General features: G+C 49.9%; 1 protein-coding gene across 4 annotated transcripts; it reads left to right on the forward strand.

Annotated features, from left to right (window-relative positions):
• Positions 1-24: 24 nt before the first annotated feature.
• Positions 25-21,035, forward strand: TOM1 (target of myb1 membrane trafficking protein). 4 transcript variants are annotated; one of them, XM_059846303.1, is made up of 17 exons: positions 55-148; positions 6,245-6,427; positions 7,390-7,474; positions 9,220-9,298; positions 9,464-9,613; positions 9,726-9,860; positions 10,109-10,255; positions 11,210-11,326; positions 11,782-11,915; positions 12,554-12,587; positions 13,127-13,235; positions 14,236-14,356; positions 16,732-16,807; positions 17,213-17,275; positions 18,976-19,035; positions 19,366-19,402; positions 19,495-21,035. In XM_059846303.1, the coding sequence occupies exons 3-17, from the start codon at positions 7,437-7,439 to the stop codon at positions 19,641-19,643; spliced, it is 1,449 nt and encodes a 482-aa protein (XP_059702286.1). In that variant the 5' UTR covers positions 55-148; positions 6,245-6,427; positions 7,390-7,436; the 3' UTR covers positions 19,644-21,035. The 4 variants fall into 4 exon arrangements, with proteins under 4 accessions (XP_059702284.1, XP_059702285.1, XP_059702286.1 ...); XM_059846304.1 differs by having other exon boundaries at positions 6,245-6,385; XM_059846301.1 differs by lacking the exon at positions 6,245-6,427 and having other exon boundaries at positions 25-148.
• Positions 21,036-25,250: the final 4,215 nt, after the last annotated feature.

Genomic DNA, 25,250 nt, shown 5'->3' on the forward strand with positions numbered 1-25,250 from the left:
TCACAGCGGGGCCCGGCGGGGCCCGCCCCGGCCGGCGCGCGAGTCACGTGAGCGGCGGCGGCGGCAGCGTCAGCTGATCGCGGCGCGGCGGCGGCGATGGACTTTCTGCTGGGAAACCCCTTCAGCTCCCCTGTGGGGCAGCGCATCGGTGAGAGCTGCACCCGCGCCCCCCGACCCTCCCCGCGCCCCCGCTCGGCTGTCCGGCCCCGCGCCCCCGGGGTCGTCCGCCGGACCCTTCCTCGGGGAAACGACAGCCCCCGCCTCCGCGGCGGGACCTGCAGCGCGCTGGCCAATCAGGAGAGAATTCTGCTCTGACTGACAGGTGCTGCTGACCAATAGCGGTCTCGTAGCCCGAGGCGGCTCCGTCGGGGTCCCCGCCAGCCAATCCGAGCGCGAGGGGGTCTCGGGTTGGCGAGGTGAAGTTTGCTCACTTAAAGGGGCCGCAGGCCGGTGGTCCGCGCCACGCCCCCCCGCACCGCCGAACCCCGTGATTGGCTTGGGGCCATTCCCGCCCGCGCCCCTTCGGGGGCTTCGGGGAGCTGCTGATTGGCTGGGCTCCAGCCAGGCAGCCTATCGCGGCCGGGCGGGAACGGGGCGCGTGACCCGCGGTGGCACGAGGGCCGGCTGCGAGACCCCGGGGCTGTGGGACAGCGGCGTCAGCGGGGCTGTGGGACAGGGTCAGCCAGGGCTGTGGGGACAGCGGGGCTGTGGGACGGGGTCAGCCAGGGCTGCGGGGACAGCGGGGCTGTGGGGACAGCAGCCTCAGGCTGGGCTGGCCCTGGGGCACACGGCTCGCCCAGTGGGACCACTGTCCCCTACGCAAAGGACTCCAGCACTGGGCAGCTGGGGGCTGCCCGCCCTGAGCCTCCCTGCACTGAGCTGTGGGACAGGTGGTGCCTGGCAGGGCCATGCCCTGGCTCCTGCAGCCCGAGCTCTTCCATCTGGCTGTGGCTCACAGCATGGAGCACCAGCTCCAGCAATGAACACAGCATCCCCCCTGTGCCCTGGCAGGCCCACGGGCACATGGTGTCCTGCAGTCCCTGTGCTCAGGCCAGCTTGGGGAACATAAAGAAGGATGTGGCCTGAGAAAGTGGAGCAGAGATGCCGCAGTTAGAAGAAAACCAACAACGGCCGCACTGGTGTCAGAACAGGGATGCAGTTCTTAAAATGCTTAGAATGAAGACTCTGTTCCCATGTTGTATTGCCTAAGGGCCTTGAAGTTGTGCTTGAAGGTTGATGTCTATTTAAACTCTCCACTTGTAAGTTTATGCACTTGCTCATTCTTGCTGTTCACTGCTTGTCAGACCTTTGCTGTTTGCTGTGAACATCCAGTCCCACATTCAGTCTTTTTGGTGTCCTTGCATGGGTGAATAGGAGGCTGTGCCTGGGGTGGGAAGAGAGCAAGCAGCTCCTTTAATTATTGCTTTTATTATAATGATTTTAGAAGCTACCCTAATACTGTCCCAAAGTGTGTCAGGGTCATTGTGAGGTGCCACTCTGGTATTGGGACAGATAGGTGAGATCCATTACAGCCAGGTGCTGGAAGGATCATCAGGGAAGACTGTGTTATCAAAATCCTCCAGATTATCTTCAACGTACCCCCAGAAGGACATCACGTGTTTCATCACATGTTCCAGGAGAAGCCATCTCCTGCCCTTCCCTGAATGAATGCTCTTTGTTCCCTCAGTGAGTGTATCAGATATGTCCTTGTGTTTGGGTAGAGGCAATCTGAAAGTTGCTTCACAGATCTTCTGGTCAGTTTAGTAACCAGATCGTAAGTGGGTTATACCTCTAGGCTTTGTTTCAATTAAATAAGGGATTCCCAAGCAACAATCCAACAGCAAAGAAGAGGAAAAAAGAAAAGATATTTCAGAAGTGTTGTCCGAGAGGAGTTGAGAAGCAGAGATGTTTCTTACTGACTGGGGGTTGATGGGGTTTATGGGAGTCCAGAGAAGTGGAGGAATTACAGCATATGAGAAAGAAACTCTCTGGAGGACTTGAAAGAGGTGGTGATTGAAAATATGAACATTTTCTTCTTTTGAACATTGCCTATCAGCATCCTGGGGAGGTGGATAAATGCTATCTTCCCTGCTTAATTTGGGACGCAAACATGACTTCCACAAACTCGTTTGGTAGGTCTGTGGCAGCTGCATCTCCAACCCGTGAGCCCGATCACCAAACCTGCACAGTGCTGCTGCCCTGGGCTGTGTGCAGAAAGATAATGCTGCGTTCTTGTAAATTATTTGGGCAAAGTCATGTATGCTTGATATAGCTTATGAAGTCTAAAATAGCTTTAGATGAAGGCTAAGGAAAAAAAAAAGTCCTCTGTGGCCATTGCAGCAACGTTCTCAAAGTCCTTCATTAATGTTAATCTAGTAAGACCCATTTATTTTGCTGACTAGGACAGCAATGCTCAGATAATCTCAGTGATCTGTCACAGAATGAGTCAGTTGCAGAGGAGTAGGTTTTCTAGTTTCTTACTCACAGTTCTGAGATTTAGTCACAAAAGTTGCCTCTCCTGTTTTTGCACTGTGATATCTCTTCCCAAGTAAGAGGAATACAGACTCACTTTTTTGGGGTTTTTGTATTTGCTTCTGTTGTGTTGTGGGTTTTTTTAAACACCAGTGGGAAAATTTCCAAAGAGTGATAAAGCATCATAGTTCAGATTCCCCTCTGGAAAGGGAAATCCACTATGCCTCCATCTAGGAGCTAAGAGAAGCTTTTTTCCATTTTCAAAATGGAAAATCTAATTCCAAGGAGGTGAATTATCTCTGAGTGAGAGAATGGAGAAGAAACCACCAATGCTTTCTCCTCACCCTGGAAGTCTAAAACAACTAGTAATTAAAAAATACCAAAAGGGACACAGGCAGGTTATTTCAGTGAGTGAGAGCAGGCAAGGGATAGAAGTAATCGTGTAGCACAGAGATGACACAGATGTTTTTTATGGATGGGGGTTATTTCAAGCATGGGGGCCAGGAAAAGTTGAGACCGTAAAGAGGGAGCAAGTAAGTAAGGCCCCTGGGTGAGGAAGAGAGGCAGATGCAAAACAATATACCAGAAAAATCCCTGCAGCCTTTTGGATCCCACCTTGCAGGTGTTCCTGCACCCCTCTGTGGGTTCTCTGGGTCCCTGCAAGGTTGTGCTTCTCAAAAAGGCATTGCCTTGTCTTCTGTGCCTCCTCTGTCTGGAGGAAAAGGGGCAAGCAGCAGTTGAAGGGTCACTTGATCCCTGAGAATTTGAGCTGATTCACAGGAAAGGAGCAGAAGTTCAGAGACACACATACCCACACCTCTGTGTCAGCGCAGTCTGTCTCCATCACCATCCTTGAATTAGGTTTGGAGCCGTATCTCTGGTCTCTCTAGAATGCTGTCCTCTCAGGCTTTGGGGGAAGGATACAGCTAAATGGTGAAGTCCTGACAGAGCTAGTGCTGAAGTTCCCTCAAGGGAAGTAAAAGCCTGAGGCCTGTACAGGACACTGATTTGGGCCTGTGAGTTTGTAAACTGAAATGAAGTTGGAAGAAGGGACATCTTGCATTGCTTTCTGCTGAACCTAAGCTGTCTCGTGCAATGAACTGCTGGTGTCCTCAAATGCCTGTTGAAATGGGTGAGAAGGTGCTTGATGCTTTGCTGAGGAACTTAGAACCAGCAAGAAGCACTGCAGGGAGCACTGTTTGAAGGCTTCACTTGGAGGAGGGGCAGAGCATATCACAGGCAAAGGATTTCTGAGCAGCATCTGGCTGGTTATGGGTGCTTCACGTCTGGGGTGGGGAGCAAAGGGGACAGGAGCCTGCACAGTACCTTCTGTCCCTGGCTCCTTTACTTCCCTACACTTCTGCAGTGCCAGTGTGCTGCTGCAGCGACAGCTGAGTGGGATCCCCAGCTGCACAGTGCACTCTCCCCTGCCACCAGGGCAGGCACAATAACCTTGAAAAGAAGCAAACGTGTGAAATGTACTCATAGCACAAAGCAGTGTACAGCTCCTTTGCACCAGTTATGCCAAGTGTTCCGAGTTCTTTGTTATCTGCTGGTTCCAAATAGCTTTTAGCACCTAGCTGCAATCAGCAGGAGCACATCCAGTGCCATGCAGGAAAAGAGCCAATGCTCTGGTTCAACCCGTACCACAGTTCTGCGAGGTTCTGGGTCCATCTGAGCAATTTGTGAGGCAGCAGACTGGAATCAGACAAACCTCAATGCTGTCACACCTGGGGAGCCGGACTGGCTGCCAAAACAATGTGGCTTTGGAGCGGCCCCATGAAGGGCCTCCTGTATATTCAGCAGCTGGTTGGTTTGGGGCTTGGATGGGGCATGGCATTCGCAAGCTCATGATAACCTCTGCCAGGGGAATTCTCTGCTGCAGGTCAGGCTCAGCTGGTAACACACACAAGTAGATGCTGCCTGATGACCACCAGGCAGAGTGCTGGGCATGTGGCAGTGCCCTGCCTCCTGTGCTCGCTTTTTTAGGGACTTGTCGCTGTCCCCAGGCATCCCAGGCTCAGATTTCCTGCAGAGCAGACAGCTCATGTGCTAATTACAGCTCATGAAATGGGGCCAGCCACCCTGATCCTTCATGTGACTAATTAAACTTTGTTTCCTTCCCTTCTGCAGGCTTTACAGAAGGGCAAAGTTCAGGATTTTGGAGAAAACTCCTTATCTTGCTAGGCTTGGACAGTCCCTTACAGTTTGGAAGAGAGCAAGGAGGATTAGAAAGGCATCAGCTCCAGCTTTCCCAATGCCAGCTAGGCCAGGCCTTAATTTGTACTGGGTAAATTCAAGCCTTTTGTCCTTGGAATTGCCTCAGGGTCGCATTCCTCTTTTCCATATGCTCTAATACTGCTCTTCCAGCTTTGCATTTTGTGAGCCTGTGTTGTGTTTATGGCAGGTTTGCTGCTTTCCTGCAGCTCTCCCTTGATGAGTGTATGAACTGGGGTGATGGTAGCAGGATAGCCATGATATTGTGGGGTAACAGGGGCAGGGTGTGTCACTTCTGAGGAAGCCCAGTTTTCCCCTGAATGGCCAGGCAGGTGAAGGAGCACACATGGTTTATTTACATTCCTTTCTGAAAAGCAAACCTGCTGCTTGACCTTGGCAGGATTAGTGCATTTGGAGGGAAAGGTTACAGCATGCCACCAAACATTGGGAAGTGAGGAAAGGGTGTTTGCAGATTCAATTCATGTTTGTGTACAATGCAAAGGAAGGTTGGGGAGATTTGAACAGCAAGGATTGATGGTTAAATGCAGGTTTTATTTTGTCCTTTGTTTTTTCTGTAGCTCAGAACTTCCAAGCAGGCTCAGCCCTGTTCCCAAGTTTTGGGTTTTTCCTTCCGTGTGCAGTGAGAAGAGTGGATGTAGACTTCACTTTCAGCAGAAAAACCCCTGTGTAGTGGATTTCTGTGATTCATTGCCAGTGGCAGCAAACAGTGGAGGGAAACCTATGGCTTGTTCAAACCATGATGTGTCATGAGCAGGGGATCCTGGAGGAGACTGCAAGTGAGGGGGGTTTTGTGACCACATGAACCAAACCCATCAGACTGATCTGAGCTGCAGCCTGCCTGCCAGCATGGCTGGTGTCCCAGGGCAAGAGGAAACCTGGAGCTCTGTGATATGTCCTGATCCCAAAGGAGCCCCAATGGAAAATATTTTCCCTCATGTGTTACCACAGTTTCCCACATTGGCTGGTACATGCCCTGGTGCACCAGACATGCCTATTGTCCTGGATGTGCTCTCCACCAGATCACCCAGTGCAATCCCTCCTCCTGTGCCTCACTGAGGAAGCTTGGATCTGCCAGAGATCAGGATCCCTATGTAAAGTTAATACTCAAAGAGGCAGAAGTTTACCTGAATCAAGGAGCCTTAAGGTTATTCCAGTAATAGCCAGACCTTTAGAAAGGTTTAAGAGCATCAAGAACAGTCTGCCACTCTCCTTCCCTGTCTGCCCTCTTCCATCTGGCTGTGGCCACAATGTCATCAGCATAATCACTGTGTAATCAATGCATTCTGTAGCCATGGAAAAGGTGGTGGCTGGATTGTGATAAGATGCAGATAGCTTCACACTGTGGTGTGCAGTCTGTGGGAGGGACACGTGTATAAGAGGCTGCATTGCACAGTGCTGTGAATAGCTCTGTGCCTGACCCTAAACAGGACATGATGGATGTGCTTACCCAGGCAGGAGTTAAAAAATCTTCTTCCTGTGTTACGTCCTTATCTCATTACTGTGTGAATGGGCATTTAATTTCATTCCTACACAGGGATAATTAGCTGCTGGGTCAGAAGCAGAAAAAGGCAGCTGTACAGAGGAAGGACCTCTCTAAAGGGGTAGAGGACCCACAGCAGCGAGGGAGAGCCACAGATTTTGCAGGGACAGCAGTTTTGAAAATGCAGGCATTTCTGTAAGTACATTGCTGGGACTGAGCTCTCCTGAAGAGCACCTGGTAAGTGCTGAACAAGTCTGGCCAGTTTTAATTCTATTGCCCCAGTGCTAAGTGAAATGTTTTGTAGAATGAGAGAGCTGGAAAGGATGGTTCTTGTCCTCTGCCTGCCATTTGCTGTGTCTGTGTTTCCCTGTGGTCTCGGGAGTGCCTGGGTGCTTCTGGCCCTGCTGGCCGTTCTCCACTGATGGTGTCCCTGAAGGCATCAGTCAGTGGCATGGCTAGGACTGAGACGTGGATAATTACAGGGTGGAGACACTGGTGCTCCCAGTAATAGCTGCTCATTTCCCAGATCTCTGCCTTGAATAAATAACATCAAGGCTGACTGAGGAATTCCTAATTAAAAGGGATACAGTCAAAGCTGGAACAATATTGCTTTGACTTCAGCCTGCAGTTTGCTTCTGCCCACACTCCCTAGAGGCCAGAAGTTCAGGGAGAGGTGTAAATGTTAAACAAGAGAAACCCTGCTTTGATTTTCTATGTTTGCTTGCTTGTTTTTATAGAACTGGTGTACAAAAAAAAAAGGGGGCTGATTCTTTTGTCTCCTTATGTGGTACAAACCAAGAATTGGAGCTATTGGCATTAGATCCGTATCAGTGTGAGCGGGCCGAACTCAACTGTTCCTGGCCTTGCAGTAACAAAGCAAATAAGCCCCCTTTTCCTTGGCTGTAGAACTGAAGTAATGCTGAGCCCCTTCCCTTCATGTGCAGGACACCAAGTGCACAGAGTGTGTGTGTCAGTAGCATTGGTGGCATGGGTGAAGCTGGGCACCCATCATCCCAGCAGTGTGCTCTGCCATGGTGACACCTAGTGGGGAGCACTTGGTGACCCAGAATTTGCATATGAATTTGCCTCTTTACATGTTGTAGTGGCAGCCAGGGAGAAGCAGGCTGGGGTCTGGGATCTTGTGAGAGCTTGACTTAAGAATGCCAGGGCTGCTCTTCATCTTGGTTTCTGTTTTCCAGAGAGAGCTACTGATGGGTCCCTTCGGAGTGAGGACTGGGCTCTCAACATGGAGATCTGTGACATCATTAATGAGACTGAAGAAGGGTAAGGGAGGTGGCAAGGGTCCACTTCCAGTGGCAAGTCCCTGTATTCCCTGTAACACCACATCTCTAGACTGCAGTGGTGCACTGCACTGGTGGAGGTAATAAGCTAGGCTTCCCAGCAATCCCTGAGACAAAACTCTGCTAGGAGACCTAGAGCCATAGCAAAGCTGTCAGAGCCTTTATTAGATGCTTCTCTATAATCTTAGTGAGCGCTAGGAGCCATTCAAACATGCCTTCAGGGTCCCCAGACAACCCCCTGTTCAAGCCAGGCTGCCTCCCATCTCCAGAAGCCATATTTGCATTTCTTCCACTTTGATTTATTCCCCCTTCATACCCTTCTCTTTCTCTCCTCTGGGAATGTAAAAATCTAAAGGCCGGTAACTGAGAGAAGAGGGGAAAATCTCAGGCTGCTATTCAGTTCTCTTACTGTGCCAGTCTTTCTTGGGTTTCTTCTCAGGTGTTTTCATGTACAGTCACTCAGAAACACACAAAGTGGGTGGGGGAACTCTTGTCTCCTCTCCCTACAGGGAGATGTTCATCAGTTTGCCAGACTTGTTAACTCAGGAGCTGGGGATTTGCCAGTGAATTCAAGGGAGAATGCTCCTTCTCACAGTGGAGATGTCAAGAGCAGCATGTAAAAAAGAAGGTGCTACATGGAATAAAACATGTAGGTTTCACTCCTGCTGTCCTACCCCACAGTGATGTTGACAAGCCCAGTTTTCAGCTTCACAGTTGTACGGAAATAAAGTCATACACCTCTACTTACAGATCTGTTACCACTCCTTTTCCGCTATCCCCGCCGTGCAAATACACCTGTCTCTGTCCACAGTTCTCAGGCTTGAGCTGTGGCCACTTCTTTCAGGTCTGGGCACCTGATAACACAGCTGGACAGGCTCTCCCATTGCCCTGCTGATGCCCATCCATTGACACCAAGCTGCCCCACAGGCCAGTACACTTCTGCCCTCCTCACTGAGTCAGTGTCTCCACCACACTCTTCTCTTCTAGCACTGCTGCTCTTCCAGCTCAGCTTCTCTTTTTGTGCTCTGCACCTGGTTCATTTGTGCCCTCTTAAGACCACAGTGGTCTGAGACCATGGTGTTTCTCCTCTCTGAGAATGGTTAATGAGCCCCTGCTATGCTGTTGCTCTCTTACCCACCTGCCCCATCCCAAAAAGATTTTGCCAGTGTGTCTCCCCTGCAGCTTTTGAGCCTCCTTCTCTCTGGGGAAATGTTAAACAGCTCCTCTTTGAATAACACAGGAATTGCTGCAGATTGGTCTCTCCTTTCTGTTTGTAACCCGTGCCAAGCTTTTCTGTGATATCCTCCTCTTCAGTGTCTCTGCCATGGGATTTTGCTCTACCCCCCCAGGAGTGTGTTTCTAGCATTGTTTTTACTCTGCTCTCTGTTGTGTCCTGAACACCTTGAGCTGTTGCAGACATCAGCACAGAGGCCTCTAATTTCAGTAGTAGCACTCAGGGACATTGCTTAATGGTGGACTTCGCAGTGTTATGTTTATGGTTGGACTCGATGACCCTAAAAGGTCTTTTCCAACCTAAATGATTCTATGATTAGCCAATCTCACTCCTCTTGCAGAACCACAAGCAAAAGCTGTTTTACCAATCACTGCTTCAAGCCATCCTGGAAACATGGTGAAGAGGGACACCCGCTGAGTAAAAGGCATCCAGAACCTGTGGCTGTTTTGCTTTGCCTCAGCCTTCTGATGATCTTCATCTCATTTCTCCTTCAGGCCCAAAGATGCATTCCGAGCCATTAAGAAGAGAATTGTAGGCAATAAGAACTTTCATGAAGTTATGCTGGCTTTGACGGTGAGTGGTCAGGGCTCTTTCTCTGCTCTGTGATATCCTGTTGTAAAGCTGAGTGTTGAACACAGGTTTTAGCACACATGCTGAACAGACTCATGTACCTAAAGCCAACAAGGCTAACACAGGAGGGCAGAGAAGGCTACAGCTAATGCTTTATTGCCTTTGAAGGTTCTGGAAACCTGTGTCAAGAACTGTGGCCATCGTTTCCACATCCTTGTGTCCAGCCAGGACTTTGTAGAAGGTGTTCTGGTGAGAACAATCCTGCCAAAGAACAATCCACCTGCCATAGTGCATGACAAGGTGCTGACCCTCATCCAGGTGAGCTAAGAAGTGTGAGCATCTGCACCAGTGCAGACAGTGTGTGTCTTTAGATGTTTGTACATGATGCTGTTGTATGTGATGATGGGCTGTACTGTCTCTTTCTCTCCAGTCCTGGGCGGACGCCTTCCGCAGCTCTCCAGACTTGACTGGTGTCGTTGCTGTCTATGAAGACCTGAGACGGAAGGGTCTGGAGTTCCCCATGACTGATCTGGACATGCTGTCACCTATCCACACACCACAGAGGGTAAGGGAGCATTGCTGAAGAGAAGAATGTTGGATAGCTGCCATTCTGGAGCAATGAGGGGATTTCAGGAACTCTGTCTTGAATTTAGAGGGTTTTTGGGTGGTGAGATGTGAGAAACTCCAGGACAGCCAAGAGCTGTTGGGACCAGATGGGGAGCTGCCATCAATATTTATCCTCTAGTTGAGCTGTCCTGTCAAGTGTGTGTGTCTAACATCTCCTTCTCTCTGTCACTTTGCCCACCTTTGTAGACTGTGTATAGCTCCAACTCTCAATCTGGACAGACCTCACCTGCAGTCAACTCCCCGCAGCAGATGGAGTCCATCCTCCACCCTGTCACCCTGCCCCCTGGGAGAGGCACATCCAGCGATGCACCTATCACACCCACACCAGAGCAGGTGAGTTGGACACGAGCCCCAGGATGTTGCTGATTCTTCCGGTGTTTGAAGCTATTTCACAAACACTGTTCTGGGACTGCAGTACTGGTCCTTCCCCAGCCTGTGTCTTCAGGGAGCTGTTCCTCTAAAGCACAGTCCTTTGAGAGCTCCCTAGAGCTCCATTGTGGTCACAGTGATGAACTGGGATACTGCAACCGTGGAGTGGTTATGTTTCCCTAAGACAGGGCTGCTTGCAGGTAGAGGGAAGTGGGGAGCTGAGACATGATGCCTCCTTATTATCTTTGTTTATCTTGCCTCACTGCTTACTTTATATGAATCAACCCTGTCTGGCTATGTGGTTTCCAAAGGCTAGGGCTTCCTCACTTGCTTCCCCATCCTCTTTTCTTCTTCCTCACCCTGACTTCATACGACACCATGTTCAGCACCAAACCCCTAGCTGTCAGTATTTTGCATTCCCTTGCAGAACACAAGGTAGAAACTGTTCTAAAGAGGCTCATTAGCAACTTGTAAACCAGAGGACTAAAGCTTCAATGCTCCCTTAGCTGAGGCTCTCCTGTTGAATGGGAATTGTTTTCCTCTCTCTTACACCACTTTGGAAGTTAAACCATTTAAATGGCTACCACATGGGAGCTGTTAGTTGAGGAGAGATTTGAATCATACCAGCAGCCTGTGCTGGCTATTTAAAAATCAAGGCTAGACTAGCAGCCGAGATCCCAAGTGAGGGTCTGGCATCTGCTACCAGCAAATGAATTTGATGGTAAGTCATGGAGGGGGTTCCTGCTGGGAGCTTCTGAGTGCTAAAATGAGTGGTGACAAATGAACTCCCCGGTGGCTGTTCCCTCCAGCTCTGTGAACAGGCGTGCACACATGGTGCTATTCCCTGCCATTCAGAGCTACCTCAGCTATGTCTCCAGCCTCCCCCGGCAGAGCTGTCATTTCACTTCGCTTTTGCAGATCGGGAAGCTGCGCAGTGAGCTGGAAGTGGTGAATGGGAATACAAAGGTGATGTCGGAGATGTTGACGGAGCTGGTGCCATCCCAGGCCGAGCCTTCAGACCTGGAGCTGCTGCAAGTAAGGAACACTGGGCAGGGTGGAGGGCTGGCACATGCAGCACAATTTAGCAATTATTTGATGGGCTGAGGCCCAATGTATGCCAGGTGTGGGGAACCGACTGGACAGTTTAGTGTGGGGCATATCAGGGAGTGCAGGGATAAGGGAGACACAAGGACGGTAGAGTTTCAATGGTGGATGAAAATCGCATTGCCGAGGCTGGAATTATTTCACAAGGGAACTTGTAGTCCCCAGGGGCCTTTCTTTCTGGGTGATGTGTTACACAAAAAGCATACAATTATTCCATGTAAAGCTCAGACTCAATTTACCTCTCACACCAATATTTGTTGCCCATCAACAGTTCCTGATAGATCTCAGTAGCCTCTGGAATCTGTGTTCCAGTCAGACTTCCGAATTTGTGAGTGCTCAGCCGTAGTGTGACCTTTGTGGGTGGTGACTTGCCCTGCTTTGAACAGGAGCTGAATCGGACATGCAGAGCCATGCAGCAGCGAGTCCTGGAGCTGATTCCCCGTGTCCTCCATGAGCAACTCACCGAGGAGCTGCTCCTCATCAATGACAACCTCAATAACGTGTTTCTGCGCCATGAAAGGTACACCTCTCTCCTCCCTTCTCTTCCCTGCTCCCCCACAAGATTTTCCTGCCCTTGAAGGCTACCTATCCCATCCTTTTGATCTGCCCAAGAGTATAATACTAGAGATGTATCAGTCTGTATCATCCATCTTTGAGAACAAAGCCAAATGTTCTCAATTTTTGCTGACTAAGTCCTGCCCCTTCAAAGCTGCTGTGCAAGTTCCTGATGGGATATAAAGATGTCCCTGTGGCATAACCCAAAAGAAGGAGGCAACAGCATGGAAAGAGCTGCTTTTCTAGCTCTGAAACAGATGAGGACAGAAAGAAATTGGCCAGATGGGATCAGCACTGCTTTTTTTTTTCTTCCATTTCAACAAACACATCTTTGCTAGTTCAGCCCAGATGAAGTGTAAGGAGAGCTGTTGGTTATGAGTAACTGTGGAAGATCCTAAGAAGATTTCTCATATCACCTCTCAGGAGACATCAATTCTATGGGTCTTGCTGGGGTATCTTGAGGGGAAATTGGGCCCTGAGCCATAGTTCCCCTTTCATAGTGGGTAGGAAAGGGCAGATTGTGCCAAGTCTTATAAAAAATCTCTTGGGCTGTGGGTGAATGAGCCCACACTACTGAAACACATCCTGTCACCTTTCTTGCAGGTTTGAGCGACTTCGGACAGGACAGCCTGTTAAGGTAACTCAGAGCAACTGCCCCTCTCTGCAGCTTGGTTTGCATCCTGCAGGTCCAGCAGTGCCCAGCTGACTTGGAGGGATGTTTAGTCTGCCCCACTTATAAATGGTGGGCTTTGCCGTCCCAGCCAAGCTGCACCAGAGCACCTGGTATGTGGGATACTCCATTTCCCACTGCAAACCTCTCCTGCCCTGCCCAAAGAGCAAGAGCAGAGCAGCAGCAGTTACAGTTATTGAATAATGAGATTCCAATTCCCATATGAGCCTTCTCTGAGCACTACTACCCTGTCCTTTGAACCAGCATTCACCCTACTTACTGACATTCAGCAGACCTGGGAGGCTGGCTACCCAGGCATATGCTGCCCTGGGACACTATTCCTAGCCAGTTTTCTCATCACTGTCCCTCTTCTCCCTCTTCACAGCTGATATCTTTCAATGGGTGCAGAAGGGCTTTCCTCTCCAGTATCAATGAGCTAGGATTGTAGGGTCAGGATATCCAAGCTTCAGAAACTCGCCACCATCTTCTTTTTTCTTCTTCCAAAGGCACCAAATGAGGCAGAGAACAGCTTGATTGACCTGGGACCCAATACTCCTTCAGCACTGAAACAGCCTGAAGTCACCAGCAACCTTTCCTCTCAGCTGGCTGGAATGAGTGTGTTGCTATGTGGTTTTTCCCTCAGTCTTTCTCCTGTGCTGCTTTGAAAATCCTTTCCCTTGAATCATCTCCCAAAATTATTTAGTCAGATTCCTAGAGTAACCTATAGAAATGCCATGTGTTTTCAACTAATAAACTCATGAAGAAACTTGTATATGCCCCAAGGCACTCAAGCATATATCTTGGCATTCTCACCTCACATAGTGTAGGAGGTAGCCATGACTTAAAAAGGATCTCAGCATTAGTCTGTGACTAAGGACCTGGCCTTCAGCAAGACTGGGGATAAAGTTGCTCCCTCTGCAATGCCTGGCAGCATTGCCTACTTGCCTCTCTTGCTGTGTGACGTCAGGTTCACCACTGAGGTCTGGGAGAAGCAGAGCAGCTGAAGCTATGCTGCAAAGGCATCCATGAGCATCTTGGGCTCAGGACCCAGGATTTGACAGGTTGTTTACTCAAAAAACCTGAGGGGTCCTGGGAGTTCTTCAAGACATACCAACAGCCTATGTAGCACTGCCTTGATGCAGTTGCAGGAAATTGGCACCAGACTGTTTTTACAGACAAGCCAGCTGAGGTATTTTTCAAGTCAAGTGTTTTTTGGATGATGCCTGAATCATGAAAATCTACTCATCTGTCTCAGAGGTGCTTGCCCAGACGCGCAGGTTATTTTCTTCCAGAGGTTATGGAGCAATTCCCTCCAGAGTTGTCTAAGATGGTCAGGAGCACCTAGCCTTCAGCATCAGTAAATTGATGCTGCTGCTTCTGTCTGAAACTGAGCCAAAAATATCTACTGAGTGGGCAAAGAAATAGCTTCTCTTACTTCACCCACGACTGCACACATGCATAGACTGTGCTGCAGGTGAGGAGCAGGATGGAGGACTGGGCCTAGAGTAGTTTAGCCTGTTCTGATGACAGTTTTCCATCCAGCACTCTCCAGGCCCACAGTCTGCCATTTACTGTTCTGTTGTGCTGCCTGTTCACCCTGCTCTCTCTCCCACAGACCTGGGCTCAAGCAGTGTGAGTGCAGGGCTGCACTCCCTCGACACTTCTGGCAAGCTGGAAGAAGACTTTGACATGTTTGCCCTGACCCGTGGCAGCTCACTGGCTGAGCAGCGCAAAGGGTGAGTGGAGCAGCTCACTCTGTCCTTTCTGCCTTCTTGCAAAGGACAAGGGCTCAGGGAAAATGGGACTACACCCCAACCAACAGCAGTTCCTGGGAGACAGCAGGATGGAACAGAAATGCACTCTTCACACACACAGTGTTTGTAGGATGAGCTCTGTGCTCCCAGTCCTTTTTCCTGCTGCCATCATCTCCCCTTCATGGTGTCCTCTGGGTATAGGGAGAAGGAATTGGTCTCCCACATGTTCTGGGAGATTCAGTGTCTGGGAATGAAGGTGTGAAGTGGGACTGGCTCAGTTTTCTTGTCTGCCTCTGAACTCATGTGTCCTGACTGGGATGATGTTGAATTTGGGAATTGCTGAGTACTGATTCAGCCTAACAGACAGAATATTGAGCTGAAGTGCAGGAAGAGTGCAGTCAGTTGTGGCTTGCAAGAGGGCACTGTTCTGTGCCTCAGCTTCCCTGTTGGCAAGTGGGACTGATGTTTCTTCTTCCATGGTGCATTTGAGACCTCCTAGTGTAAAGCACTAAGAGCTGGGTCTCCATAGTACTGGTTGAACAGAAGAGGCCTTCTCCACTGCAGAGTGGATTCCTGAATCCTTGTTCTGGAGAAGCTGGCAAGTGCTGACTGGATCCCCTGGGTTTAGAGACTGTGGCTGATCTCACACTGCTTTGCCTGGCAGAGCCATTCACTGCTCTCCACAGAGTACCAAGCAGTAGAGTCCATGGGCCCATCACTGCCTCCAGCCCTCCAACGCCTGTGCTCCTGCACTCCTGCAGCCACTGGAGTGCCTTGTTCTGCAGCTGGCCAGTAGCAAATTAAGGTGTCTTATTCGTGTCAAGTTAAGGTCTCCTAACGATGTCTCCTTCCATTCCTCTGCCTCAGACTGCTTCTGGTAAATATGGTGGGGAAACCCATGGCCTACACATGACTTCATGTGTTTTGTTCCCTGGGTTTCCCCACTGCTTTTACTGTGGGTTGTGCTGCCTGAGGACAGAGGCAGTCCAGCTCAAAAACAGTTGTATCAACAGCACCCAATCTAGGGCTGAAACCAGAGCCACTGGTATGTGCTCAGTGCTGGAGTTCTGGACAGAGGTGGAATTGTATCCTCTCTGCTGTAGCACAGTCCTTAACAGGCTGAGGCTTATGATCTCTGCACAAGTAACAAGACATCTTCTATTTATTCCTCCCTGCCCTTCATCTGCCTGCACTTACACTCCTGCCAGGTAACCTCTAGTGGCTCAGGCTTCACATTTCACTGAGAGCCTCTGCTCTCAGTGTTTCCCTTCACTTGAACAGACCCATTGCTCTACAGCTCCTGAACAGGACATGCTGGCAAAGCCTCTGGGGTTTGTTCTTGACCCCACATGCTTCATGTGTGTCTCGGTGAGGCAGTGCTTAAGGCACTTCAAGCCCTTCCTGCCATTCTTCCTCATCAGTGGCATGATAGCAGCGCTGTACTTCATCCTGGATGCCATTGTTCACAGCGGCCCCTTCACTGATGAGCACTTCTTTGAGAAGTTTGAGCGGCGGTGGCCCAAGCCCCTGGGCCTCAACAAAAACAGCTCCACTTGATGGTCTGCTGGATCTGTGGGATTGGGCCTGGGAGCAGCTGGAGAGGAAACTTGTGGAGAGTTTCTATGAAAGGCTTCATTTTCCTAGCACGGAGAGTTTTCCCCACGCGGCATGGATCAAACGGTGACGTGTGGCATTGTCATGTGCAGTAGCAGCCTAGAGGGGACACAAGATTGGGATGAGGGAAATTATGGGTGAGATATGTCTGTGTGTGGAAAGAGGTTGCTGTAATGGCGTGTTTGGAGACTTGGAAGCAACACTAGGCTCTTCTGATCACCCAGTCTCACCTATGGCCAGCATAGCTAGTGAACCTCTGCAACCATCACTTCTCACATGGTATTAGTTAAAGAGCTGTTTTTGAGCTGTTTGTGTCTGTGAAGATAGGTGAGTATGTAAGTGAGGGCTTGTTGCTCAAGTCCTTTCTGAAATAGCTGTAATATTCTGGTCAGTCTGTGTTAGTTTTTTCTCTTTATAAAAAGAGAAAAAACTAAAGAAAGAAGGTGAGTGTTGTGGTTAATGCACCTAGCTCTGTAAGTCTGTGTCTTGGTTTTCATATAAGTCCTTGTCATCCTTCTGTCACTGTGCCAGGGCTGTCCTGTTGTATCCCACAATGTTCCAGTGAGTAGATTAGTCTGTTTTGGTGGGCTGCACCTATAACAAGGGCTTTGCACACCTTTCTAGAGGCTCTTGGTAGCGGAGTGAAAAGTTGTGCAGTCAGAAGAACTGAACGTGCATTTAGGAGTTCCTGCTCTTCACTCTCAGGCATCTCATCAGCCTGTTGTCTCCCTTTCTGCTTCCAGGGTAAAGTATGAAGACCCCCAAGCCACCAAAGGCCTTGCTGGTGCCCTGGATGCCCGGCAGCAGAACACAGGAGCGGTAAGTGACCACAGCTTTTACTGCATCACCAGGAATGGGAGTAACCTCCTGGCTCACCAAGGAAGTAAGGGTGCTGTCTGTTGGGAAAAAGTCAAGTGATGATAACTCCCAGTCTCCACCAACCTGCATTTCCTAGCTGGGCTGCATACCTCATTCTTTAAAGCCCTAAGGGGAGGAATTGTGAAAAGTCTGGGGTTGCCTCAGGCAGTTGAAGGATGTCCCTCCCCAGGGAAACTTTCACCTGGAAATGTATGTTTTATTCCTCTTCAGCAAATTTCCAAGTCTAGTCACCTTCTCTCTGTAATCAGAGAAGTAGGCCACCAGTATTAGTATATTCTTTCCCTCACCTCAACCCCACTGCCTCCCCTCTCCCTCACACTGCAATGCAGACTCTCTGTCATCCAGGGGGAGTCTGGTGCCTCTAGTGATGGAGCCCAGCTGACAAAGTGGATGATGCGTCAAGGAATGGTGAGATCTGAGGTGGTGGAGGGCCAGCTGGGAGGGAGGAGGCTGGGGCTGCTGAAACAGAAGCATCACTGGCACAGCACATGAGGATGCACAGCAGACATCAGCAGATACTGCTAACTGAAATGGAGCAACCCTGGGCTGGGCCAGTAGTGGAGACTAGGCTTGGGACGGAAGCAGGCAGTGTGCCAGTCCTTCCTCAGTAAATATATGTGTAGGAAAAAATCCTAGGAGCTCTGAGGCCAAGACAGCATGTGCCACTCTGAGCTAGAGGATGGCCTGTTTTGGGGTGGGTGTCTGAGGCAGAGGCAATAGCTGGTGGCATCATGAGGGTGGCTGCTGCCTTTCATTCTCCTTGCAGTCTCTCCTCCTTAACACAAGGTGCCTCGTTTGAAGGAATACACATTCGACTTTAACCCTGTCAAAGGCTTGAAGGCTTCCACCTGTAGCTAATGATTAAGCTTTCAGACATTTGAATTTGGTCTTTTGGAAGCAGGAATTCCTGCAATTACATTCCCTCAGGCACACAGAGGCTTTGACAGCTCCTGGGTCTGAACCTTGTTAGCCTGTCTTCCTGTAATGGGCACAGCCCAGGCTGATGTCTGCTCTAGGAAGTTTCCCCACATGCTGTACAGTTGGTTTGAATGCACTTCTACCCCAAAGAGATCCTCTCTGGGCAGGCAAAGCCAGTGTGCTTTGAAACTTCCCTAATCTCACACCTCTTCCATTCCCATTCATCCATCTGCCAGCTGTGATAACTATCTGTGCTTGCTCCCTGGTTTGAGGAAATCTGCCTGTCTTTGTATCAAAGGTGTTGCTCTTTTTCTTGGTCTTGGTGTTTCCTGAGGGCAAGGGAGCTATATATATGAGAAAACTAATAAATAAGTTCCCACAAATACCCTCTCATTCTTCTGCCTGGGGAGCCTCTAGCAAGGACTGCTTCTTGCTCAGCTTTGTTCAGGAGCTCATGACTGGAGAAAAGGATCTGGGGTTTTGAATCAGACTTTGTTTCTTTCAAGGTTACCTCTGTCCACTAGGAATATGGCTCTTTGCTGTTTAAATTGACCAGGGCCATGAATTCTTCTGAGCTAGCCTCAACCCTACTGGAAGTAAAATTTAATTGTAGATGACTTCCTCTTTGATGGGTCTGTTTCAGTAGTTTGGTGTGATATCAAATCCTGCTGTGCTCGATGATCATACCAGGGAATCAGTTCTTGGCAGGTGTCTTTCCCCCTTTCTGTGCTCCCAGACCTGGCACCTACAATATCTTCAGCACTGCAGACTTGGATATCAGACTCTCACTGGTTTGTAGAGGGAGAAGGTGTAGAAAAATGCATGTCTTGTGTTCTCTGGCTGCCTACACAAGCAGACAACTTCCACCTAGTGGGTCTTCACCAAAAAGCAAAGTCTGGTCCAGTCCTAATATCCCAAAGCCAACCACCAAACCACAGATGCTTTTAATGGCCTGTATCCTGGCAACTGCGTGTCTGGGCATGGATGGGACAAAGGAAGAAGGTAAGCAATGGCACTGATAGCTGGGAGAGCTTTTCAGTTGCACTAGCTGGATTTGGATGGGCCTGAGCTGACTGAACAGTGGAGCGAGAGGCTGAGCTTCTGAGTTGGGCTTTCTTTTTGTATAGTGGATTTACTGGAACATCCTCTATTTTCTTGGCCTCATTGCCCTTTTTGTTTTTCTGTCCCAGGTACCAGTTCCTCAAGCCAATTTCATGGAAGACATAGAAAAGTGGCTCTCCACTGACGTGGTAGGTGAGGGGCTGCCTTCTTGGAGCCAGCAGTCCTGCTGGAGTTGCCTTTAGGGCTGGACATCAGGCAGTGTATGACAGCCTGAATGTGTGGCACAGACTGCTGAGAGGGACCAGGGAAGGAAAAGCCAGGGACACAGGCTTTGGGATACCACAACAGTATCATCAGCCTTCTGGGAGCCAGAGCTAGTGAACTGAGGGGCCCTCCAACATGTCTGTACTGTGGAAGTGGGGGAAACACTGTCCTGTCTCTCCGTGTGCAAAGAATCACATCTGTGAGATGCCTTTACCTATCTTCCTTCTAACTATGCCCTTCTCTTTCTCTGCTAGGGAGAATCAGAGGATCCAAAAGGTGTCACCAGTGAAGGTGAGATGTGCCAGCAAGCCCTCGTCTTTAACTGTTTGGCTCTTCCACAAACCTCCTTCTTTGCTAAAGCTCTGCTCTTCTCTTGCCCTCAGAGTTTGACAAATTTCTGGAAGAGCGAGCGAAAGTTGCAGACCGCCTCCCTACTTTGTCCAGCTCCTCAGCAGGGACGTCCCTCTCCCCTCCTGCTGCCAGCCATCATCGGAAGCAAGCAAATGAAGATGATGCTATGTTTGCCTTGTGAATGCTATGGACCGGTGTGCTGTGGAGCAAGAGGCTGTGTGTGCTGTTTAGCTTGCCTCCAACCAGGGGCCAGCAGAGGAAGAACTCTGTCCCCTTCCTCCATTCTCTTCCTGTTTTACCTTTGAGTTGTTTTTATTTTTAAGCTGCTTTCAGACTTCAGATAATCTTTGTTGTGTTTAGGGATATCATACAATAGACTTGTAAAGGGGGTTTCAAAGCTGCTAGAGAATGTGGGAGTTCAGTGGGCTTTTCTTTTTATGGTACAGTGTGGGCAAAGCAGAAGAAGCTCCAGAAGAAGCTCCCCCATCCTACTTTGCAGTGAGATAGTTAGAGATCTTGCCCAAGAAACAGGAGAGGCTGCAGTCTGCTGCCGAAATCATTCCTGCCTGCCTCTTTCCTCACCTTTCCCCTAGAATGTATCTCCAGCCCTTTGCCTGCCAGTGTTAGACTAGAAAGCACAGGGATGTGTAAGCATTACTGGTGGCCGAGGAGAAACACAAATGGTAGAGGGACCCTGTTGCTCTAACCACTCTTGCACAAGTGCTCGTGGTATGCAACACCTTCCCACTCACAACCCCTTCTCTTCCTCTTCCTCTTCCTCTTCCTCTTCCTCTTCCTCTTCCTCTTCCTCTTCCTCTTCCTCTTCCTCTTCCTCTTCCTCTTCCTCTTCCTCTTCCTCTTCCTCTTCCTCTTCCTCTTCCTCTTCCTCTCCTCCCTTTCCCCATCAGTTTATCCAGAAGCCTACCCACAGCCCAGATGTTTCTATTAAAACCACAGCCAGTCATCCAAGCCCTTGGCAGCTCATAGGACTGCAAGCAGTACCCCAGGCTGAAGGGGCTCTCTCCCATGGGGTAGGATGTGCCTTCAGCAAACTATTTGCAGTTAATTTAATTCTCCATTATCCTACTTTTCTCCCAGTGTGATCCTACCTCCCTCTCTTCCTTTCACTAATGCCTTCCATCACATTGTGCCGTGGTGTGGGGAGTCTCTCTGAGCCAGGCCAATGCTACAGACTCCCTCGGGATGGCCGTGTGTGCCGGGGTCACAGAGCTGCATCCCACTAAAGCAGGAGGCTCTTCCATCAGCACTGTTACACCAGTGGGAATGTGCTCTTGCTGCAGAAGCTTGTTCAACTGGTGAGCACAGAGGGGAAGTGAGACATCAGTCATCTCATGCCAGTAGAACAGCCCTTCAGCAGCCAGAAGTTCATCTGCACATGGGGAGAAAAACCCTTCAGAGCAAACTGCATACGCTGCCCACTTGTAAATGAAAGCCAGGGAGGAGGGTGCCAAGCTCAGGGCTCCTGCTCGTGGGATTTCTTGTTGAGCGTGGGAGAGTTGTCTTTTTTTACTGCACATTAAAGGAGCAAAGGCTTGAGCCTCCCTTGAAGAAATGGTGTGTACTGTCAGTGCTTGCATGGGGAGGGAAGGATGCTGTGGGGAAAAGAGGGATGAAATCATGCAGCCACATTTCCTCTCCATGAAAAGGCAAGGGCACTGGTGCTAAGAGGAGAACAGCGTGGGAGCTGAGGGTGCTCCCTGCTTTTTACTACAGTCTTGAGGGGAGGTGATTACAGGCCATCTCAAAATAGCAAGAGGGGGAGCTCCTCCTCTCCTTTCCCTCTCTGTCTTGTGACCAGATCTGAATACGCACCTTGCAGCCCATAAGTCACTTATGAAGACATGCAAGAAATACATTTGCTACTAAAGGGCCCTCTGGTATCCACAGGACACCCTCAGTTGTCCCTATACCATCTCTCCAGTGTTCAGCTAAGTGGGAGCTGTGGGAGGCATCCTTAAAAGGAAGCTGAGTGGATTTGAAAATGTCATCTGAAGAAAGGCAACAGGGCTGAGCTTCCCCTGCTTGAGCATGTGCAGGAGAGGCAGCAAGAGCAGGATGGAACACAGGCTGGTTCTCTAACTGTGGGGCCAAAAAGGCCTCCAGAACAAGCAAGGCCAAGCCCTCTGGCCAGTTCCTGGCCTCGGGCTGCCTGCCTCAGCTGGGAAGGAAAGGCTCCTGGTGCCCCGTCAGCATTTGTGGATGGTACCAGCCTGTTCACACTGGTGATGCTTTAACACTGGTTCATGCCTCAGCTGGCACTTAAAGTTCTCAGTGCCTCCAGCTTCCTCGGAGCACTGCCTGCAAATTCCCTGAAAGGAGAAACAAAGACATCCTGAGTGAATGAATATCCTGAGTATGGGGAGTTCAAACTCCTCCTTACTGCCTCTGGGATGCCCTGAGCCCACCTCAGGACAAAGATCCCATCTTCACCCTCACCTTTAATTCCCCAATCAGCCAGCACTGGACCTGGCAAAGGCCAGAGGGAGCTGTCCCCAAGGAAGACTTGAGTGCAGCAGAAATGGAGTGCCGCTATTTCTGTCAAGGGACAAACAGATGGAAAGCATTTTTGGTGTCTGCCAAGTGAGTCAGTTAAAATCGATGGCCAACAGGTGAAAATTCAGAGTGCTGCTTGTGGCTCCCGGGGTGAGCCTGTCCCCTCTCGACCATGCAGCCAGCCATGGTGCTCAGTGCTTTTCACTGAGATTTATGCAACAGTGACAAGGTAGCTCTTTTTCAAGGATGAAGGCATGGAAAGATTCCAAATTAGTACTGTCATACTTGTTATAAATTATACTAGTAATAGCTTGAATAATTTTGCAAGGTTTCTTTTGAGAAGGAACTTGGGGGAAAAACACTGCTAATTCTGCAAGGGATCATTCTATTAGAGGCTGGGAACTTTGCATTAGCAAAAACTGCTGCATGATTGCAAAAAAGAAAAAAAAATGACAGCACTGTAAGGAATCCATTTAAATGCCTTTCCCTTTTTAAGTTTTCTGTTGTTGTTTTAGAAAGAACAGCGCTGCTTGCTCTGACCACCAGATGGCTGTGGTCTCTCGCACACCTAGCCCGGACTTCCCCATTGCGGAGGACAGCCCCTCCCTTGGCAGTGACCTGCTTAAGGCTCTGCCACCTCCGGGGACAGAAACAAAACGAAGTTTTTCCGTAGTCTAGTATTATGCTGCAGCCATCAGCCCTGTACAGCCCCGCACAGCGACCACTCCAGAACATGCCTTCACCCACACGTTGTGACTGCACAGAGGACGGGAAGGGGTGTTTGTGCTCTGCCTAGGCATCCTTTAATAACCACACTGGGAACAGGATCCTGACCTGGACAGATATTTTGCATGACCCAGAACAGCTGTTGCTATGCCAGATGAAGAAAGACATAACTACCTTGTACTGGGTCAGAGTTGCTTGACATCACTAAAAACTAAATATACACTAAAAGTTAATGAGAATTTCCATGATGTTTGGGTAGCGTGATACTGGGCATGCCAGCATCACATTCATACAGGCAAAAAATTACATGTTTTTCTTTTACCAACCACTAACCTCCAAATAGTACATGAATTTTTTTAAAGGGTGGTAACAAAAATATGTCCTGATTTCCCACAGCATTGTCTCACTAAGGCAGCACAGAAGTGTCCCAAGCCAGTACACTGGGAAGGTTGTTCTCCATTCCACAGGACTTTCATGTTGCTTTGCCATGTCAAAACTTCCTCAAAGCTTATTTTGAATAACAAAATTCTCCCTCCCTTCACAAAATGAGAATAAAGCCACTTCCCCTTTCCTTTAGATTACTGCTGGCGCTGCTAAGGGTGGATGAAGATGATACAAATAAATGAGAGGAAAAGTAGGTGCTCCAGTGCTCAGGAGCAAGGGAAGAGAGATGGCCATTGACAGGATCACTCCCCACGAGTACAGGTTTGCTGCAGTGCTGTCTCCATCAGCCTTCCTGCAAGGCTGGACATTGGTCCTTGCCAGGCAGTCTTGGATGGGGGGTGTAGGGGTTGCTTCACTGCACAACAGAGAGGCTGGGGGCTCAGCCCTGCCAGGGACACTCCTGGGGGCTCTGCAGCAGGGATTTTCTTGAGGGGATCAGGAATTCCCTGACAGCACAGAAAAGTTACCTGTGCCTGTGTCCAGGCTCTGGTTTTCCTGGCCAATCTTGGCAGAAAAGCATGGATCAGGCACAAAGCAAATTTGACAGTAGGGTGAGGCAAGGACACGGCTTTCCTGTGGCTTTAGGGAAGTCTCTTTCACCAGCACAGAGTGGTAGGAAAATCTGTATTTAGAAAGGTTGCTGTGAGGCACTTCACTGGTATTTTTAGCTGCTTGACAAAAAAAAAAAAAAAAAAAAAAAAAAAAAAAAAAAAAAAAAGCTTAAATGCCAGATCAGTCTCAGTGAGAAGGAGGTGGCAATTTCTCTGAGCTCTTTAGCAGACTTAGTCCAAAAAGAAGAAAAAAAAACAAAAAGAAAATTTAAAAAGTCAAGGTGTGGGTGATCTGGCAGCAGTGCCCCGCTGCCCCTGAGCAGGGAAATGTTTTGTGCTGGCATGCACACCATGAACCACCAGCTCCGGCCAGGCAATCAGGGTGGCTCACTCCACACCAGGCACCTTCTGTCTCACCACTTGCACGGTACCTTTGGTCCCTCTCAGCCTCTGCCAGACCATACCCGGCAACAGAACACTTCAATTCAAATCCCATGTCACCTTGGTAATGATTATCTAGCTAAAGAGCTGCTGCCACCGCCCCGAGGTCCTGCTGTGCCCAGCACTGCTCAGGGGAAGGGCTGAGCCCAAAGCCCTGATTCCTCGGTGCCTGGGATGCTAGGGAATGCATTCCCCCCCAAAAGGGGGGTGTTCTAGCTCTTTTGCTGCAGTCCATAAGATCCATAGTGCACAGGGTTCTCCAATGCTGAGCCCACTCTGCCCTGAATTAAGGTCTTTGAAGTAATATCTACCCCTTCTAACCCTTCTTTGGGTTATTTCTTTTCGTCAGCATCTATCTGTCACCCTCTCAAGACAGAGAGCAGCTCGGTGGAGTAAATAAGTTCCTGCCTCCCTGTCATGGAGTGATCTTTGGTAATGAGTGAAGGAGGGAGCACAGTCTGGGCCATAGACACCCTGTGTGTGTCTTGAGTAAGTCGCTTAAATTTGGCACATCCTGAATGCCAGTCTGGATCCATTCCCATACATTGTTCCTGGGTTTGCTGTTTTGCACCAGCACAGGTGAAAGCCGGGTGCCCATCTGGCACCCCAGTGTTCCTATGCCTTGATTCCCCCGTACGGAGCGGAAACTGTCCCGGTCCCACAGCAGATGGGCACGGCAATCCTCTGTGTCCCCGGGTCAGAGAGGGGTGCAGCTTTCTCGGCTTGGAACACCAGCTTTTCCAACCCTTCCGGCCTCACCCGGTGCGGCTCTGGGAAGGACTGCCGAAAGGGGAACACTTTGTGGCTGCGAGTGATGCCGCACGTTTCGCCAGGGCGTGAGCCCCAAAACCCGCAGCCGGCTCCCGCTTGTGCTGAGTCACGCTTTCCCGGCGTGGGCGTGCTGCTGAGTCAGGGTCAGCCGGGATCGCTGAGCCAGCTGTGCGAGGGGCTCTGCTGAGTCACGGCCGGGCGCTGCATCTCGGGCTGTTCCTGCGGGGCGGTGCCTCCGCTGCGCTGAGATTGCAGCTGCTGCTCCTGGCCCCGCTCCCAGTGCTCCGGACAACTGGAGAAATCTCCAGAAACAGCCCCTTCTTGCGGCCCAGCACTTCTCC

The sequence above is a fragment of the Haemorhous mexicanus genome, chromosome 5 (genome assembly GCF_027477595.1).
Source record: "Haemorhous mexicanus isolate bHaeMex1 chromosome 5, bHaeMex1.pri, whole genome shotgun sequence".
Taxonomy (NCBI): domain Eukaryota; kingdom Metazoa; phylum Chordata; class Aves; order Passeriformes; family Fringillidae; genus Haemorhous; species Haemorhous mexicanus.

Coding starts and splice junctions, on each gene's coding strand:
- TOM1 (XM_059846301.1), top strand. CDS start 97: ATGGACTTTCTGCTGGGAAACCCCTTCAGCTCCCCTGTGGGGCAGCGC. Junction 9,614..9,725: donor AGGTGCTGACCCTCATCCAG/GTGAGCTAAGAA, acceptor CTTTCTCTCCAG/TCCTGGGCGGACGCCTTCCG. Junction 12,588..13,126: donor GGACAGGACAGCCTGTTAAG/GTAACTCAGAGC, acceptor CTTCTTCCAAAG/GCACCAAATGAGGCAGAGAA.